Source organism: Peromyscus eremicus, chromosome 3 (genome assembly GCF_949786415.1).
Source record: "Peromyscus eremicus chromosome 3, PerEre_H2_v1, whole genome shotgun sequence".
Taxonomy (NCBI): Eukaryota; Metazoa; Chordata; class Mammalia; order Rodentia; family Cricetidae; genus Peromyscus; species Peromyscus eremicus.
Genome location: NC_081418.1, coordinates 94,635,712 through 94,653,208, shown reverse-complemented (window position 1 = coordinate 94,653,208; position 17,497 = coordinate 94,635,712). Strand labels below are relative to the sequence as shown.

The window sequence follows — 17,497 nt, the reverse complement described above, 5'->3', positions numbered from 1 at the left end:
AATTATGGGTTAGGTATAGGGCAAGAAAAAGCTCAAGTCCTTAGGATAGCTCGGAGGCCTGAGTGTTATCTTCAGGAGGGCCAGTGCAGGCTCTGGAGAGAGGTCTTCAGGGCTGGCAAGAGATGGTGGGATGCACATGTAATCTCAGGGTCCTCAATGCAGTGGAGGACAGCTTGGACTTCCTCCACAGAATGTACGAAGAACAGAGACATGCCCTATGATTAGGAAGTGGGCAGAGGCTAGCTTATGTGGGGCTTAGGACGTTTGATGGCTGTCTTAGTCACGGTTCTGTAAGGAAACTCTTACAAAGGAAGCATTGAACTGGGGGCTTGTTTACAATAGTTTCAGAGGCTTAGTCCATTATCATTATGGTGGCAATCAGACAGGCATGGCGTTGGAGCAGTAGCTGAGAGCTACATCCTGATGACAGGGGTAAGAGACAGAGAGGGGAGAGACACTGGACCTGGTGTGGACTCTTGAAGCCTCAGCTTACCCTCAGTGACAGACTTCCTCCAACAAGACCTCACCCACCCCAACCATGCTATACTTCATAATCCTTCTGATCCTTTGAAAGGGTGCCACTCCTGGTGACTAAGCATTCCAACCTATGACCCTATGGGGGCCATTCTTGTCTCAACCACCACAGTGGGAAACCCCTAACGGATATTAAACATATTAAACACAGGAACAGCAGAGTCTAGGTGGCGGTTCGGGAACTGATGGGCGAGTTAAAAATGGAACTGGGGGTTGTGTAAAACCAGGGAGGAGGTGATGGCTGCTAGCCCTGGGGTGAAGGGTGATCGGATGGAGAGGATTGGCCACGTGTGAGATCAGTTTGGGCAGGGAGGCTGCTAGCCTCTGCTACAGGATGCTATTGTTTTAATTTAATTTACTTGAAAATAACTCTTTTCTTCCCCAGATGTCTTCCCCTGGTTCTCTATCCTCTAGAAATTAAGCTGTTTTATTTTTGTTCTGTTTTATTATTTTTTTCGGTTCGTTTTTATGAGTCCCATGTTGACTTTCTGTGTCAGGATGACTTTGAACTGATCCTACTACCTCTGCCTCTGAAGTGTTAGAATTTGGGAATGCACCAGGCCCGTAGGCTTTCTTGGGTTGCCTTGTTTCTTGCAGTGTTGGGGCTCAGCTAGAAGAGTCTTTATGTGGTGATATATTGTGTACCCTAATAAAATTTACCTGAAGATCAGAGAACAGAACAAGCCACAACCAGACAGTTGGCACACACCTTTAATCCTAGCACTCAGGAGGCAGAGATCCATCTGGATCTCTGTGAGTTCAAAGCCACCCTGGACTACATGAGATTGACTCAGTCTAGGAGAGAAAACAGTGCTAGGCAGTGGCGGCACACACCTTTAATCCCAGTACTGGGAAGCACACATATCTTTAATCCCAGGAAGTGATGGCTGGGTGGAGAAAGGTATACAAGGTGTGAGGAGACAGGAACTAAAGGCTTTTCGGCAGAAGCATCCCTTTCAGCTAGAGGCTTTTTTAGGCTGAGGAGTTGGTGAGGTAAGAGGTGGTGGCTGTGTTTCTTTGTCTCTCTGATCCTTCAGTATTTACCCCATATTCTGGCTCCGGGGTTATTTTATTATAAGACCATTTAGCAATTCCTGTTACACTTTTACGTTCTAGGAAGTGCTGCACCACAGGTCTTTAGCTGGAACTCAACCGCCAGCTCAAGAAGAAAAAAAAACACAGGTTTTCACTGTGTTGCTCAGGTTGCCTTGGAACTGCAATCCTCCTCTCTGAGCCTCAGGCTCCTGAGTGCTTGAGTTACAAGCCTGACTAATTTTTTTTGAAAGGCTGAGTAATAGTTCATGCCATGCGTCTATACTGTAGTTCATTTAACCCACTGATATCTATTGTCTCCCCTCAGGTTGACCAATATCTGTACCACATGCGTCTCTCGGATGAGACCCTTCTGGAGATTTCTAGGCGGTTCCGGAAGGAGATGGAGAAAGGACTGGGAGCCACCACGCACCCTACTGCGGCTGTGAAGATGCTGCCCACCTTCGTGAGGTCAACTCCGGATGGGACAGGTACTGTGTGTGTTCGTGTCTGCGTGTGCGTGACTGCTCCACGGATCCCCGGACTGCGAGTCCACTTCGTTGGCTTTGTTCAGGGACACAGAGAACCGGTCTCAATCAAAGGCTCTTGCTTTCACCCTGAGAAGTCAACGCAGGCCGATGCAAACACTGGGAGGGAGTGGAAGGCTGTGGGAGGGGATGGCCGTCTGACTGCTTGGACAGCCAGGGTCAGAACTCTGTGTCAGCCCTCCCAGGGTGCCGCTTGTCTTCTGCGCATGTGCTGAGCAAGGCTTCTTGGCTCAGTTTGGTTTTTCCAGTCCCCCAGAGTGCACAGTGACGGTGGTTAAACATGATAACCACAGGTTGATGGGCACAGCGGTAGGCTGTAGAAGCCACTCTTTGGCCAGCCTGTATGTACCTAGTGCCATTCACAGTGTTGAGATTGTTTTATGAGCTCCATGAAAGAGTCCTATGAGTTCAAGTAAACTAGAGAAAAAAAATGGGAAGAGCCATTTTATATATCCCAGTATTATTTCTTAAAAATATTTCTTTTATTTTTATGTGTATGAGTGTTTTGCCTGCATGGATATCTGTACACTACATGTGTGTCTGCCCACACAGAGGCCAGAAGAGGGCATCAGTGCCCCTGGAACTGGATTTATAGATGGTTGGGAGCTGCCATGTGGGTGCTGGGACTAGAATCCAAGTCCTGGAAGAGCAGCCAGTGCCCTTAACGGCTGAGGCACCTCTCCAGACCCTAAGACCGGAAATAAGCTATTGAGCTTTGTTTAGTCTCCTGTTTGGATAAGCTCTCTTATGATGCCACTAAGCGAGAGGTTTTTATTATACTGGTGGAGATTGACTTTGGAAAGAGAATGTTATTTGACTTTCTGGGGAGAAGCGAGCAAACATCCATCCACCCAGATAGGCACCGGCACAGACCTAACAAATTGTCTCACCAAAATCCAGCCTGGTGCTCAAACGAGCTTATTGGGGTCGCTCACAGGAGCATGGGTGACTCAGAGACAGCCGCACACCGGCAAAGCCTACCCAGCACGGTGACCCCTTAGGGAAGCTGTATCGCTACAGCTCCCTGCCCAACTTAGAGGCAGCTCTTCAGTCTCCTTCCCGCAGCATTTGCTACTGTCTGTATAGCCTTAGGGGAGGGGCCTTTTGTATTTGGGGCTTCCTGGTCTTCCTAAGTTGAGTTAACTTCCTGAGCCCTCTCTATCCACCAGCTTCCCGAGTCTTACCAACCTCCCTCCAGGAGAGAGCCTTCCAATTTTAAAGGAAATAGCCATACATCAGATGGGTGAGGGCTGGATCCCAGAAGGCCTTACATGTGGGCCTGAAACGTAGAGTTGTCCTTCTGTGGATATGGTGGAGATGATGGAAGTTTCTGAGGGGTATAAACAGAATCTTCATGCCCATGTTAGTTCATCAGCACAGGTTGGGGTGTCTAGGAGACATAGTCATGGCCCTGGGGGTGGTTGGGGTGGCGGGGAAAGGGTGTTGTGATGGACAAGGGAGAGAAGATTCAAAGCGAAAGCCAGGAGGTTGAACCTGCACAGTGCTTTTGGTGGTAGCATCCCTGAGGTAGAGGTGGCAGAGCTTGTTAATTTGTCACGGGAACCGTCTATGTTCTAGACCAGCACTTTTGAGGTACATGAAGGCTGGGGGTGCTAGTGTGAGCTCTTTATCTAGGGTCCAGGGGAGAGAGCCCAAGAACCTGAGGCAGAGGAGACAACTCTTAAGAAGCCAGCCAGTGGCCAGTCCGCTTTGAGTTCCACAGGACATGCAGGGTTCAGGCTGTGGAAGGCTGGTCTGTGTTGGGACCTGGCTTTGGATCACTATGTGTCCTTGAGGAACACCTTTTGAGGATCTGGTTTAACAGGATTTTGTATAATTCCTAAAAGAAGTCTATTTGAAACCTCGTGACCCAGCCTGGCCCCAGCACCGAGCACGTGTTCTTGTTCAGGGTCATTGTTTGAATGTGTGTGTTTTCCAGGCCTTCAAAGAGCCCCTAGAAGTGGGGAACGGGGGAGGTTGGGAGTTCTGCTGTGCCCTCTAGATTGGTATGTTTACCATTCCTCTGTCACATTCTGACTGGAAACCATGCCCATATCTATGTTTCCATGTGACATTCTGATAAATGTATTGATAAAATACATTTATCATTCTGATAAATGAAGGACAGCCTGGATTTCACTAAGAAAGCACCTAAAATGTTGAAGTCCATGTTTTGAGCTAGGGACTAATCCTGAGCATCTACATGTGTTAATTATTTTTTTTAAAGATTTATTTATTTTTGTGTGTATGAGCGTTTTGCTTGCATACCTGTATGCCATGTGTATGCTAGGTGCTCTGGGAGGTCAGAAGAGGGCATTGGGCCCCCTGGAACTGGAGTTACAGACTGAGCCAGCATGTGGGCACTGGGAATTGGACCTGCATCCTCTTAACAGCAGTAAGTGCTCGCGATTAATTGCTGAACCACCTCTCCAGCACCAATTTATTTACTTAAACAAAAATTCTATAGGGTTACGTTTGTATTCATTTATCTGTTTTTTCTGTTTATTTATTGCGTGTGTATGTGGGCACTTGAGTGAATACGGAGAACAACTTGCTGAAGTTGGGTCCTCTCCTTCCACCATCTGGGTCCTGGGGATGGGACTTAGGTTGTCAGCCTTGGCAACAAGTCCCTTTCTCTACCTTTGCAGCCATCTTGCCAGCCCCTACACGAACGAGATTTTTATCCTCCTTTTTAGAATGTGAGGTGTCGATAGTCAAATCATTTGCCTAAGTTCACACCACTGATGATAGGCTGAGCCAGGAGTCAAACATGAACATGCCAAAGTTACCAGGTGTGTGAGTGTGAGCATGTGAGTGCCTGGGTCTGTGTGTGCAGCAAGTGCTCAACTCAGAAGCTTTTGAAATGAGGTTTCAGTGCTGTTTGTAATGCCACCATGGTGAAAATGTATCTTTGCCTGAAGGAATACTGTCCAACACCTTACGTAAATGAGCATACTTAAGTACAAGTCTCACAACGTGATGAGTTGCCAGAAGTCACATAACCCTCTAGTTGTTGGATACAAATAAAACTCATCCCTCAGAGCATCCTTGCACTAGGTACAGCCACATCCATCCTGAAGTCATTGAGATAGAAACTGGACTGTGTACCAGAGAACAGATAGTCCTGTGATAAGACACTCTCAGGGTCTTGATGGTAGGTACTCTACAGAACAGGAAAGTTGATTTACAGAGAATAGTCCCATAGCAAGCAGGTGGTGGCGCTGGGATTTCCACTCAGCCAACTTGGAGCCCATGCCCAGCCCTGAAGCATACCATCAATGGCATGCTTTAGTCTCCATGTACCTCCCACATGCCTAGCACAATGTCTTCATTCTTCTTTGGGGAGGCTCTGGTTCAGTTTGATCTGCAAAGTCCTCTCCAAGGTTCAGTCATCTGTGAGGCAGTGGTGTGCCAAGCCCCCGAGTCCTGCCTTTGAAGAGTGAAAATTGTCCTCAGGGAGACAAAGCTGACGCAGATGAGACAATTAGAGAGTGATACTGGACCATATAATGTGAGCAGGAGGTGCGATAAAGGGAGACCGGCTTGGTGATAGGTTGTGTGGAAGCTGCTGAAGCCTTTTATCTTGGTTGCTGTGTATTATACCAACATCTGTGCAGTGGAGGCCTGGTTCAACAGCGAGCGCACAGCAAGTTAATAAGTGGGTTTATGGGGTGCCAACAATCTAAGCAAAGATTGTACCGATAGCCTCTGTATTATGGGTGGTATTTACATATGCTGGGCACTGGGTCAAACACCTGGTCATTTGCTGTATTGACTTTTGTTGTGTTTTAGACAGGGCCACATATAGCCCATATATAGCAGTCTCCAGGGGCCACTGGTGTTAACTACTGTAGGACAGGTAGGGGGTGGGTCCCTTTCTGGGGGTGTAGAATTTGCTATAAGGCCAGTTCAGAAACTGAATGTAGAAGTCTACTTGTGTACTGAGTGAGTGACCTTGGAAGTGCATGGCTATATCTCCTGACATGGGTGGCTACTGACATGGGTGGCCAGGAAGGGTCCTGTGTGGGATCCCAATGTGATCCAGCTCCACCACTGAAAGTCCCATTGCCTGTCTACACTGGGTAACCCAATACAGAAGCCTGCCCCCTTTACCTGGCCCTAGAACCCAGACTCCCACTGCTGCTTGGTTGGGCTGTCATGCAGCACTCTAGTCTTCCTTGTCTCTAGGCCTATCCCCTGCAGTGCTACTCACACTCAAGCCTTGTGAAAACAATGTCTGACCTGTTTGGGAATAAGAGTCTTTGACAATGACATTTGTGCAATACTAGTAGCCCCAATGCATGAGCTGTACGCTGTAGCTGCTTTTGACATGACATATTTTGGCATATAGAGTTATGCCAGACCTGCGTCTGACATGCTGACACCTAACCATGCCATGAACTTTACGTGTGCTGACCCATTTTCTCCATCTGGCAGCTTCAGACTCAGTCTTGTTGCCTGTGCCTGAAAGGTATCCTTGTGTGAGCGGAAATGATCTGTCTTATGCCATTACCATTTCTCCTGGTTGGGTTGCAGTCAGAGGCTGGGTTGCATGCAGTCAGAGCAATTGTGGAGCTTTGATGCGCTGTCTTCAATGCCCACTGTTGAAGCAACTAATGGCAGGGAAGTATTTGATCACAGACTCACGATGGATTCAGTTTTTTGACTACTTTTTTTTTTTTTTCCTTTTTCCACTGTGTGACCCACTTCAGTGTCAGCAGCCTACAGGCACAAGGGCTGGGCAATGGTTAAGAGTCACAGTTTGCTCTATCATAGGACACTATGGTTGATTTTTCTGTCTGTCTGTCTGTCAGTTTGTCTCTCTCTCTCTTTCATTTCATTTTTGTGTTTATTTTTTAAGAGCAAGTAGCCCTGGCTGGCCTAGAATATGCTATGTAGATCAGGCTAGTCTTGAATACACAGATCTGTCTCTGCCTCTTGAGTGCTGGGATTAAAGGTCCCTTCTATTTATTTTTAATTATATATGTGTTTAGTGTGTTTGAGCACATGAGTGCAGTGCCCTGGGAGGCCACAAGAGGGCGTTAAATTGCCTGGAGCTGAAGTTAAAGTAATTGTGTACAGGTGCTGGGAACCAAACTGTAGTCCCTTGGAAGAGCAGTACATGCCCTTAACCACTGAGCCATCTCTGTAACCCCAGGTTGCTTTTTTTTTTTTTTTGAGACAGGGTCTTTGTAGCTTTGGTGCCTGTCCTGGATCTCGCTCTATAGACCAGGCTGGCCTCGAACTCACAGAGATCCGCCTGGCTTTGCCTCCCGAGTGCTGGGATTAAAGGAGTACACCGCCACTGCCTGGCTCAAAATAAGTTTTTTTTTTAATTATAATTTATTTACTTTTATTTTATGTGCACTGGTATTTTGCCTGCATGTATGTCTGTGTGAGGGTGTCAGATCTTGGAGTTACAGTTTGTGAGCTGCCATGTGGGACTGGGAATTGAACACGGGTCCTCTGGGAGAACAGCCAGTGCTCTTAACCACTGAGCCATCTCTCCAGTCCCTCAAAATAAGTTTTAAGCCGGGCGGTGGTGGCGCACGCCTTTAATCCCAGCACTCGGGAGGCAGAGCCAGGTGGATCTCTGTGAGTTCGAGGCCAGCCTGGGCTACCAAGTGAGTTCTAGGAGAGGTGCAAAGCTACACAGAGAAACCCTGTCTCGAAAAACCCAAAAAAAAAAAAAAAAAAAAAAGTTTTAACCATACAAATTACTGTTTAATAAAGCGAAAAGTAGAAAACGTAAAGATGATGCCTTCCCATTAGTGATGTATCAAAACGATCGTCCATTGCCTCATATTAGTGACAAAGTGAAGAGAAGAGTCTTTTTTTTTTTTTTTTTCCTGGAGCCGAGGACCGAACCCAGGGCCTTGCACTTGCTAGGCAAGCGCTCTACCACTGAGCTGAATCCCCAACCCCGAGGAGAGTCTTTAAACAGGCTCTTGAAGTGGGCAGGGTCCAATACTAAACTGGGGGCCTGAGTGATCACCACCTTTTTTGACTCTTAAAGTAGTGATCTTCAGCTGGGTATGATGGCTCACTCTTGTAATCACAGCACGCTGGGGCTTGAGGGGAAGGACCTCAAGCAGGAGGACTGTTATGACTTTGAGGCCATCCTGGCTACAGAGCGAGGCCTCGTATCAAAGGCCAGTAAGACGGCTCCGTAGGTAAAGGCAGCAAAGCTCAACAACCTGAGTTCGATTCCCGGGGCCGGCATGGTGGAAGGAGAAGACAAGACAGACTCCCACAAATTGTCCCTTTCTAAAGGCCACATCCACACAACATAGAATAAATGTAAAACAACCAAAACCAACATTCCTTGAAATGACCCCACCTCTATTCCCGGAGAATGCACTTCAGTTCTAAATTTAATTGAATGAAATTGTATAGTGCAAAAACCCACAGAAGCAGAAACAGTGAGAAGAAATAAAACTGGAGATGAGGTTCAGGAGGTGAGCTACTATCCCTAACCCTTGCTACAGACAGACCTTGCCACCTTCCATCATGCCTAGAGCCACGGGAACTGTGTGGGATACCCCTTGTTTAGAAGGGGCTCCCAGAATCCATTTCTTTCTTTTTTTTTTTTTTTTCAGAATCCATTTCTAAGTAGCCTGCTTAATCACCTGCTTTGGGGGCTTAGGAGCCATGCTCCAGCCCCAACCCTGACCCAGAACACTGCAGCTTCGAAACACAAGGCCAATCGCCTTTTTATTGCAAGGCGCTCTTAAAGACGCTCTGGCTGGACCTACTGTGCTGAGCTCCTGATGGGAGAAGCAGGTGGCGATCTATTTTAATTAGTGGCAAGTACCTAATGGTTGAAAATAGACCCTGTTGGAACATTCAACTGGCCCCTGTCCCTCAACCTTAAAAACAAAACAAAACAAGAACCCAGATGTCATCAGGTACCAGATCACCTAGTGGAAGTTTTTGAACGAACAACCCCGGAGTGATGAATTGCTCAAATTAATTACCGATGTCATGTTACCCCAGGTGACATTGACTACCCATTTCAGATGGCTAGCCAACTGCCATTTCAGTGCCCCGTCTTTCCCTGTGACAGGTGAGTTCCCAGGAGAAGTTGGAACCCTTTATCTCACTGGCCTTATGTATCTGATAAGAGTCAAACTGAAAGTGGGCTGCTGGTTGTGCAGGATGGGAAGTGAGTCAGCAAACAAATGGCCCGAGGGAGCAGCTTCACCCATCTCCCGTTGGGCAATTTGATGTGGAGGGTGACACCACCCGGCGCCCCTCTATCACCAGTACCTGAGCTATGGATAGAACTATTTTCTGATTTATTTTTTTATGTATAATTTTTTTTTGTGTGTATGTATGGGTGTTTTTAAATGAAGAGCATCTTCCTTAGAGAGACCTGAAGTGTCCTGTGAGGTGGATACAGAGGTTTGGTACGATACAAGAGAGTACCGGTTTATTTTGTGCATGGACACATAGCCCACATCGGCAAGCTCCAGCAGGTTCTGCTGTAGGGAGGGCCAGCCACTCTTCCCTCCGCTTCTGCAGGTTCTGTTGTAGGGAGGGCCAGCCACTCTTCCCTCTGCTTCTGCAGGTTCTGCTGTAGGGAGGGCCAGCCACTCTTCCCTCCGCTTCTGCAGGTTCTGTTGTAGGGAGGGCCAGCCACTCTTCCCTCTGCTTCTGCAGGTTCTGCTGTAGGGAGGGCCAGCCACTCTTCCCTCCGCTTCTGCAGGTTCTGCTGTAGGGAGGGCCAGCCACTCTTCCCTCCGCTTCTGCAGGTTCTGTTGTAGGGAGGGTCAGCCACTCTTCCCTCCGCTCCAGCAGGTTCTGCTGTAGGGAGGGTCAGCCACTCTTCCCTCCGCTTCTGCAGGTTCTGCTGTAGGGAGGACCAGCCACTCTTCCCTCGCTTGCCTTCATCCCCTCCACTCCAGGGCTGAGCTGCGTTTCCTGGTAGAGACGATGGTGTCTTTGCTTTTCTTTCTCACTACTGTATGGCTTCCAGGAATGAGAGTCACGAAAGAGGAGGGTGTGGTCCTGAAGGATGGGCATGGGCTTTGGAGTCGGAAGCCTTGGCATCCAAGCCCAGCTCTCTTTCACCCCTTTGTGACCTTAACCAAATGACTCACCTTTAGAGGCATCACTTCCTGACACCCAGCGCAGCTCGGGGGCGCTGTTGCCTCCAGGTTTTACACTCTTGGCATCGTAAGTGAAGAATTCCCTATCTGAGGGTTTACAACTTTCCAGTAAGCAGCCTTGTTACTCATCGTAGAAAAATCCTTCGGCTAGGCAGCTCTGGGTCAGAATATTTGTGGTGATCAAAGACGTGTGCAGTTGACTACTCCTAGCATCCATTTTTCTTACACTTGTTTGTTTTGTGTGTGTGCACCTGTGTGTGCTGGAATGCATATGTGTGTGCTTTTGTGTGTGTGTAAGTGCCACAGTGAATATGGAGGTCAGAGGAAAAAACTTGCAGGAATGCACTCTCTCCTTCTGTCATGTAGGTTCCGGGAATCAAACTCAGGTTGTCAGACTTGGTGGCAGTCACCTTTACCCAGTAAGCCAACTCATCAGCTCTCATGTTTTATTTTTTAAAAGTGAAAGTTATGATCCAGTGATAACAGCATGCTTACCAATATGGAAAGTCACCGGACCTGATCTCATAAAAACCCCCTCCCAGCTGCCAGTCAAACATTTTATTTAATGAGTGAACCATTAGCGAACAAATCCAGTAGGAGGTGGTGCCTCCCGTAAGGTGCCTCAAAAACCAACTGTAGTTACTTAGTATTCTCTTTAGATCCTACTGGGTTCTTTGCCTGCAGCTTTTTGATATCTTTTTTTTTTTTTTTTTTTTTGGTTTTTCCAGACAGGGTTTCTCTGTGTAGTTTTGGTGCCTGTCCTGGATCTCTGTCTATAGACCAGGCTGGCCTCGAACTCAGAGAGATCCACCTGCCACTGCCTCCCGAGTGCTGGGATTAAAGGCATGCGCTGCTGCTGCCGCCGCCGCCGCCACCACCACCACCACCACCACCACCACCACCACCACCACCGCCACCACCGCCCGGCTTGATATCTTTTTTAAAGTGTATTTTATTATGTACACTACCCACGGCTGGCCGTGTGTCCATACACTCAAGTATAACCTAGTCCGTAGTTCACCAGAACCTCACGAGGGCTGTGGGAAGTCAGCACTATAAGCTGTGAGTCCTACAGGCCACTGCTGAGCCAGAACTCATGAGTCCTGGCCACCGTGTGTAAAGCTTCTCACTTAATCCCTGCTCTGTGGGGAATGGTCATGAGCCATATAGAGATTGAGCCTAGAAAATTCGGTCCCTCCATTGCCTTATGGGGTTATAGGATTTCTGGAGTCATTGCCTCATGTTTTGAACTCAGAGAGGGTCCAGTCCTCGGTCATGAGTGTGTGTGGAGGATGTGCTGAGGAATGTAGTAGAAAGAAAGAAGAGGGATGTAGTCTGAAAGAATGGTGAGTGTCTCTCAGTTCCTACCAGCACTCTGTTATTTACAGTTCCCTTTAGTCCACCAGAAAATACAGCCGAATCACATTCCTGATGGAGCCATGCTGGGCTGAATCCAGCTGGGCTGGTCTTCATAACCAACCAGAGTCAGTGCCTGTCACCTCCGTCCCCCACGGTCACTGATTCAGCGGATCGTGTGTATCCCAGGCCTCAAAGTGCTGATGAGGCAACTCACCCCTGATTTTCTCTTTCATCCCCCTGACAACCACCACATAGCGTTTCCTAGAATCTGGCTGAGGCCCCATGGCTGGTGGAGGTTCAATACTCGAGTGTCTAGAAAAGTCATCTGAGGCCACGAGGCGGGGGGAGTGGACAGAGTCTCCCCCAGACAAGGTTGGTATTGCTTTAGTCAGCCTTTAGTGAGCCGGCATCTGGATTGAGTAGTGGCGATGCCTTCTGAAGCCCATTAGGGAATGGGAGATGTGTACCTGCGAGAGGATGCTGAAGTCACCAGCGCTGATTCCAGTGGCTTTTCCTGGAAAGGTGTCCGTCATCTCCCTTGCCAGTTGGGGTCTGGGAGACTTGTCTCAATAGATGTGAGACCATGCCATGAATGAGCCTGGTGCCTCCTGTGTCTTTTGAGTTCTTACTATAGTTCTGGATGATTCAAGAACATCACTTAATTCTCTCACGACAATCCTGGGAAGTATGATGCTCCTATATTTGGACAACAGAGCTCAAGAAACCAAATTCCATGTGCCTGGGGTAAAAGAGGCTCTAGGCTAAAAAGTAGCCAGGCATGGCTTCTCACACATGTAATGTGGGTTTTATTAGCTCTGCACCTGACCTTGTGGGTGTAAGTCCTGAGGAACCTCAGGTGGCTGATGCCTACCTCAGTTGTCTGCTTTGCGTTTTAGAGGCTATGGACACTGCATTCAGGGAGCTGCTAGGATGTGGTCTTTTGGGGGGGTGTGTGGCCACTTAGGAAAGGGGGACAAGGTGCTTAGGGAGCCCGGGGACCTGAGCACAGATTAAATCGTTTAGTTTATTTGGTCAGAACATGTCTTTGATCCTCCCAACCAGACAAGAGGCTCAGTGTTGACCAGCACACACGTGAGTCCCCAGTCCCTCACCGCGAAATGACCATTATCCCTTCAGAGGGTTGGGAGAGGCTACAGTGGCGTGATGCTTTCTCTTCTGGCTCTCGCAGCCTGCCATCCTGGCCCCCTGTGGGCTCCAGGCCTCTTTAGTACTTTCATTCTGTGTCACCATTCCATGCCTCCCAGCTGCTGCCTGTGTTATTGACCAGTGTCTGGGTGCTTCCTATCCCCGCTGCTAGTTCCTGGTGGGATAAAGCCCGCCGGCCAACCTGATCAGAGGTGTTTTCTCAATGGAGGCTCTTCTTCCCAAATAACTCTAGTTTTAAGTCACTGACAAGCCAACCAGGACAACTGGAATATGAAACTGCCTCATTTGAATTACAAAGTATTAAAAATATCTTATCATTAAGAAAGCCAAACAGGAAGCTGGGTGTGATGGGACATGCCTGTAATCCTAGGACTCTGGAGGCAAGCCTGGGTTACACGGTGAGACCGTCTCAAAGAAAGAAAGAGCCAGTGTGTCCAGAAAAAGAGAACCAACTGACCACTCTCACCCAGGTGTGACTGATGTTCATCATGGAGGGACTCTGGGTTTGAAGTCTTAGCCGGTTTCCAGGAGGAAGTTTGATCTTGTCTTTCCCCGAATTGACAGTAGCCCCTCCTTTGTCTACAGAACATGGAGAGTTCCTGGCCTTGGACCTCGGAGGAACCAACTTCCGTGTGCTTCGAGTACGAGTGACAGACAATGGCCTCCAGAAGGTGGAGATGGAGAACCAGATCTATGCCATCCCTGAGGACATCATGAGGGGCAGTGGAACCCAGGTACAGTCTTCCTGTTGGTGGCAGTTGAGCTACCAACACCTGTGGGACACTCTGCATCTTCTCCCACGGCAAGACAGTCCCTAGGACATCCTGGATACTATTCCAGCTGTAAGGTTTCCCAGGGTGAGAGCCCCGACTATCCCTGCCATATTTTGTGCCCAGAAGGCGCTTGGCGGTAAAAGAAACCACAGCGGATGGCTGGGAGGGGTGGGACCCTCAACAGTCTAATTGGGCTTCTTCCACCAACCAGGTCACTTCCTGGGAAGGAAAGGAGTTCTGACTGTGAGCTGAGTGAGAGAGGAAGGTATTTTCAGAACCTTTGCCTTTGGGCGTGGCCCTAAGGGTCAGCCTGCATCCTTTGGAAGCTGGATACCTGGGGTTATGGGCATTTTAGTCCTGCTGAAGGTGTCTCATGTCTGTTGTGTGGTGTCAGGAAGAACACTGTCTGCACGGTGGCAGGGTGTTTGTCTTGTGCTGGGATAATCTTGCTGTGGGATTCTGGGCGAATGATAACATCTCACAGTGCCGCGGTCTGTAGAGAGAGATGGTGGGGTAATAGGTCGTAATAGGTCGTGCCTGTGGCTAGTGCCATGACTGGCAGGCACACTGGTGTTTGCTGTTTCTCCACAGAAGTTTTGCTCAGTCTTCTTCAGACTTTCTTCCTGCCCTGTCCCCAGTCTCTGGCCAGCAATGGCATTGTTCCCCTTCGTGAAGAGTGTGGTGACCTTTTTTCATGTTGCCTCTGTCTCTCATTCTGGGCCCTGCTCCCAGAGGACAAATGTTTGAGAACCAAATAAGACAAAGTCAAAAAGCGTACCAGGAGTTTCGATGTCCTAACAATGTGCTGGACTATTCTCTCATCTCCATAGACAGCTACTTACTCTTTAACCGCATGTAGGGCCCAGGTACCCCATGGTCCTGGCGGCTTTCTCCCAAGAGCCTGGCTAGGGCTTGAACCTCCAGTTGATAACTGCTGTGTGTCTGTCAACCTAGAAAGAATCCATTTCAGGACCCAAGAAGTTAAATTTTACCTTGAAATCTCTCAGACTGGCAGGGCCAGGTATACATACATCTACAATCCTAGCATTCGAGTCTGGAGGATTTAGAGTTCAAAGCCAGCCTGGGCTGTATATAGTGTGACATTGTTTCCAAATGAAAATGACAAATATGACATCTGATAATTTATTGTGTGTGTGTGTGTGTGTGTGTGTGTGTGTGTGTGTGTGTGAAGTAAAGATCAGAGGACAATTTGTGGGAATCAATTTTCTTCACGTAGCTTCTGGGGTTCGAACATCAGGCTTGGCGGCAAGTGTCATCTCACCAGCCCAATTTAAGTATTTTAGGTAAAGGAAAAGAAAGCAACGGATTTTTTAAAAATGTAGTTTAATTAGATAAAAAGCTAAATCATCAAACCTCAAACTTGCGAAGGTCCCCAAATACCTGCGAATCTACCTGTCCATGGTGAAATCTGTCTTTTGGTCACTGACTTCTGGCTCAGGGCGATCTTGACATCCCCTTCCTCCTCAGCCTCCTGATCCCAGCACTGCCACACCCTGCTGGGGTTTGTGACGTGTTCATGGGAAGGGGAGTGAGCTGGTCCTCGTGTCAGTATGATAAAGGACACGTTTGGCGCACAGGCTAGCAGGGTTTGCCCTTTGAGCCTTTTTATAGCAGGCAAGTGTTGACTTTCCCAGTGTCATATCCTGATCCTCAGACAGCAGGAAGAGAGAGTTAGTCTTCCAGTTCCAAGGGGAAATCGTTTCTTCTTTTCCCTCTAGAAAAAGCCTGTAGGTTCTTGATCTTGACATTGATTGAATAAGAACTTTTTGCAATGGATTGGCCCCATGCAAAGCCGTGAGTCACCTGAAGCATGGCAAACTTAAAATGGGACTGGATTTAGTTGAACTTGATGACAGGCTCTCAAGAGGTAGCCCAGGCTGGCCCCAAAATCTCCATTCTCCTGTCTCAGCCTCCTGAGCGCAGGGACTTTTTTTTGCCTTCTGTAGGGAAGGCTGCTGGGGAAGGGAACAGGGGTCAGGGCTGGGGACTGGTCAGGCATCTTGCTCCCCACCCCAGATAAAGGCCCCTCCAGTCACCATGATTTCATCATGTTGGCATGACTTTCCTTTGGATGAAGATACTCACCCTAAAGGCTGGGGCTAGAGCTCAGTGGCAGAGCAGCATGCGCAAGGTCTTAGGCTCCGTCTTCAGCACTGGAAAAAAGAAGTGTGCTAATGATCATCGGGAATGGGGTTCTATGAATTGTCTGATATGTCCCATGGTTGTTTCAGCATGAGCAGAGCTTGCTGCTCTCTCTAGAAGCCCTTTGTATATTAGAATTCCAGCTAGCTCCTGCCTGTGCGCTTGCCTTGGATGGGAGGTTCAAAGTTCAGCATCAGCTGTGGTTAACCTTGCGCAGGATGGGACAGATGGACAGGATCCACGTGGGAGTTCAGTGCGGGCTGGCTCCTCCTAGATTAGGCTGGCTTCCTTCCTCCCTCCGCACCTGCTCCTCACCCCAGACATCAGGGAGCCAGTGAGCCTGTTAACTCCCCATCCCGGATTGTTTAATCTGCTTCAGGATTCCAGAGCGGGCTTGTTAAGAGATGGCTGGGGCCCCCACAGGGAAGGCCGGAGGACAACATGGAGTAGTCTCGCTTTCTCTCCATCATGTGGGTCCCAGGAATTGAACTCAGATCACATGCTTGGCATGTGCCCTGACCTCTGAGCCATCCCACCAGCCCCTTTGCTTCTTTCTGGGAAGGGACCTGCTTGTTGTCTTGGTTCTCCGACCGACCCCTGCTTCCTTGGCTTTTAGATTTGGCCATCTGGTCCTCTTGGCCCTTGGACTCTGTTCAGCCTCTTCGGCCTCTGCTTACTTTTTATACCACATGGCCCCTGGCCTCAGTCTCTCAACATTTGGAGCGCTACCAGCTGCTCTTTGAGGTGCTGGGTAGGTGAGGAGGGACTGCCTGGTTGGTGGGCTCTGGCCTGACTGGAAGCCTGCCTCGTCAGGAGCACAGTCTACAAGGCCCAGGGGCCGTGTGGGTCCTGCTCGGTGCACTTATCACCAGCCTTCCATTTTGAAACTAGAAAACAAAACAGGGGCTGTGGAAATGACGTAGTGGTTAAAAGCAGTCGCTGCTTCATCAGAGGACGAGAGTTTGGATCCCAGGATCCACATCAGGCAACTCACAACACCTGTAACTCTGGTTCTAAGGGATCGGACACTCTTCTGGCCTTCCTGGGCAGACAAACACACATACATACATACATAGATAGATTAAAAAATAAATAAATTAGAATAAGAAACAAAACCCCCAAATAACTTCTTTGAATCGCTCCCAGCTTTCTATTACAGAGGAAAAATATAAAGGGTGCTTATTTTTGTTGAGTTGGTTCACCGACAGCCAACGGAAAGTATCCTGTCCCTCCTCCGTCAAGAGTCAGGGGTGCCAAAGCACTTCTTGGCAGTGAGATGGGCATTCCATTCTGGGAAGGAAGATAAGCCGGACTTCCATGATGGCCAGCAGAGGATGCTCTGTCCTCAGGGCATATGTGGACTTTCTGTAACTACTACCTCCCCTGACTTATGGGCTCTTTTGACCGAGGTTCAAATAAAAGGCTTAAGTGGAAGACTCCATCTAACGAGCACTGATTAGCATTATGCCTTTGTGCACAGTGAGTGACTGAGTCCTTTTAGCCGGAGAGCAGATTATGGCTTAAGTTCTATTAGTTCATTTTTGTATAAGTTACTTGTTGCTGTAACAAAAGTTACATTAGAAAGGCAGGGTTTGTTTTGGCTCATGGTTGGAGGATACAGTCTATTATGGTAGGAAGAGCATGAATGGATGACAGGAGCCTGAGGTGCTGGTCACATGCTGTCCATAGTCAGGAAGCAGAGAGAGAGGTGGATGCTGGTGCACAGCTCCATTACTCCTTTTTATTCAATCCAGGACCCCAGCCTGTGGAAGGGTGCCACCCACATTTGGGGTCTTCCCACTTCAACGAA

General features: G+C 48.5%; 1 protein-coding gene and 1 non-coding gene across 2 annotated transcripts in view; one reads left to right on the top strand and one right to left on the bottom strand.

Annotated features, from left to right (window-relative positions):
* Hk2 (hexokinase 2) overlaps window positions 1-17,497 on the top strand; it is a 53,777-nt gene that overhangs the window by 16,812 nt on the left and 19,468 nt on the right. Inside the window, exons 2-3 of the mRNA XM_059258021.1 lie at window positions 1,895-2,057; window positions 13,337-13,485. Of these exons, the coding sequence (XP_059114004.1) occupies window positions 1,895-2,057; window positions 13,337-13,485 (312 nt within the window). The remainder of the gene's footprint in view (window positions 1-1,894; window positions 2,058-13,336; window positions 13,486-17,497) is intronic.
* On the bottom strand, window positions 6,807-6,900 carry LOC131907553 (small nucleolar RNA SNORA42/SNORA80 family). The gene has a single exon (XR_009378456.1). It is a non-coding gene; the product is annotated as a small nucleolar RNA SNORA42/SNORA80 family (small nucleolar RNA).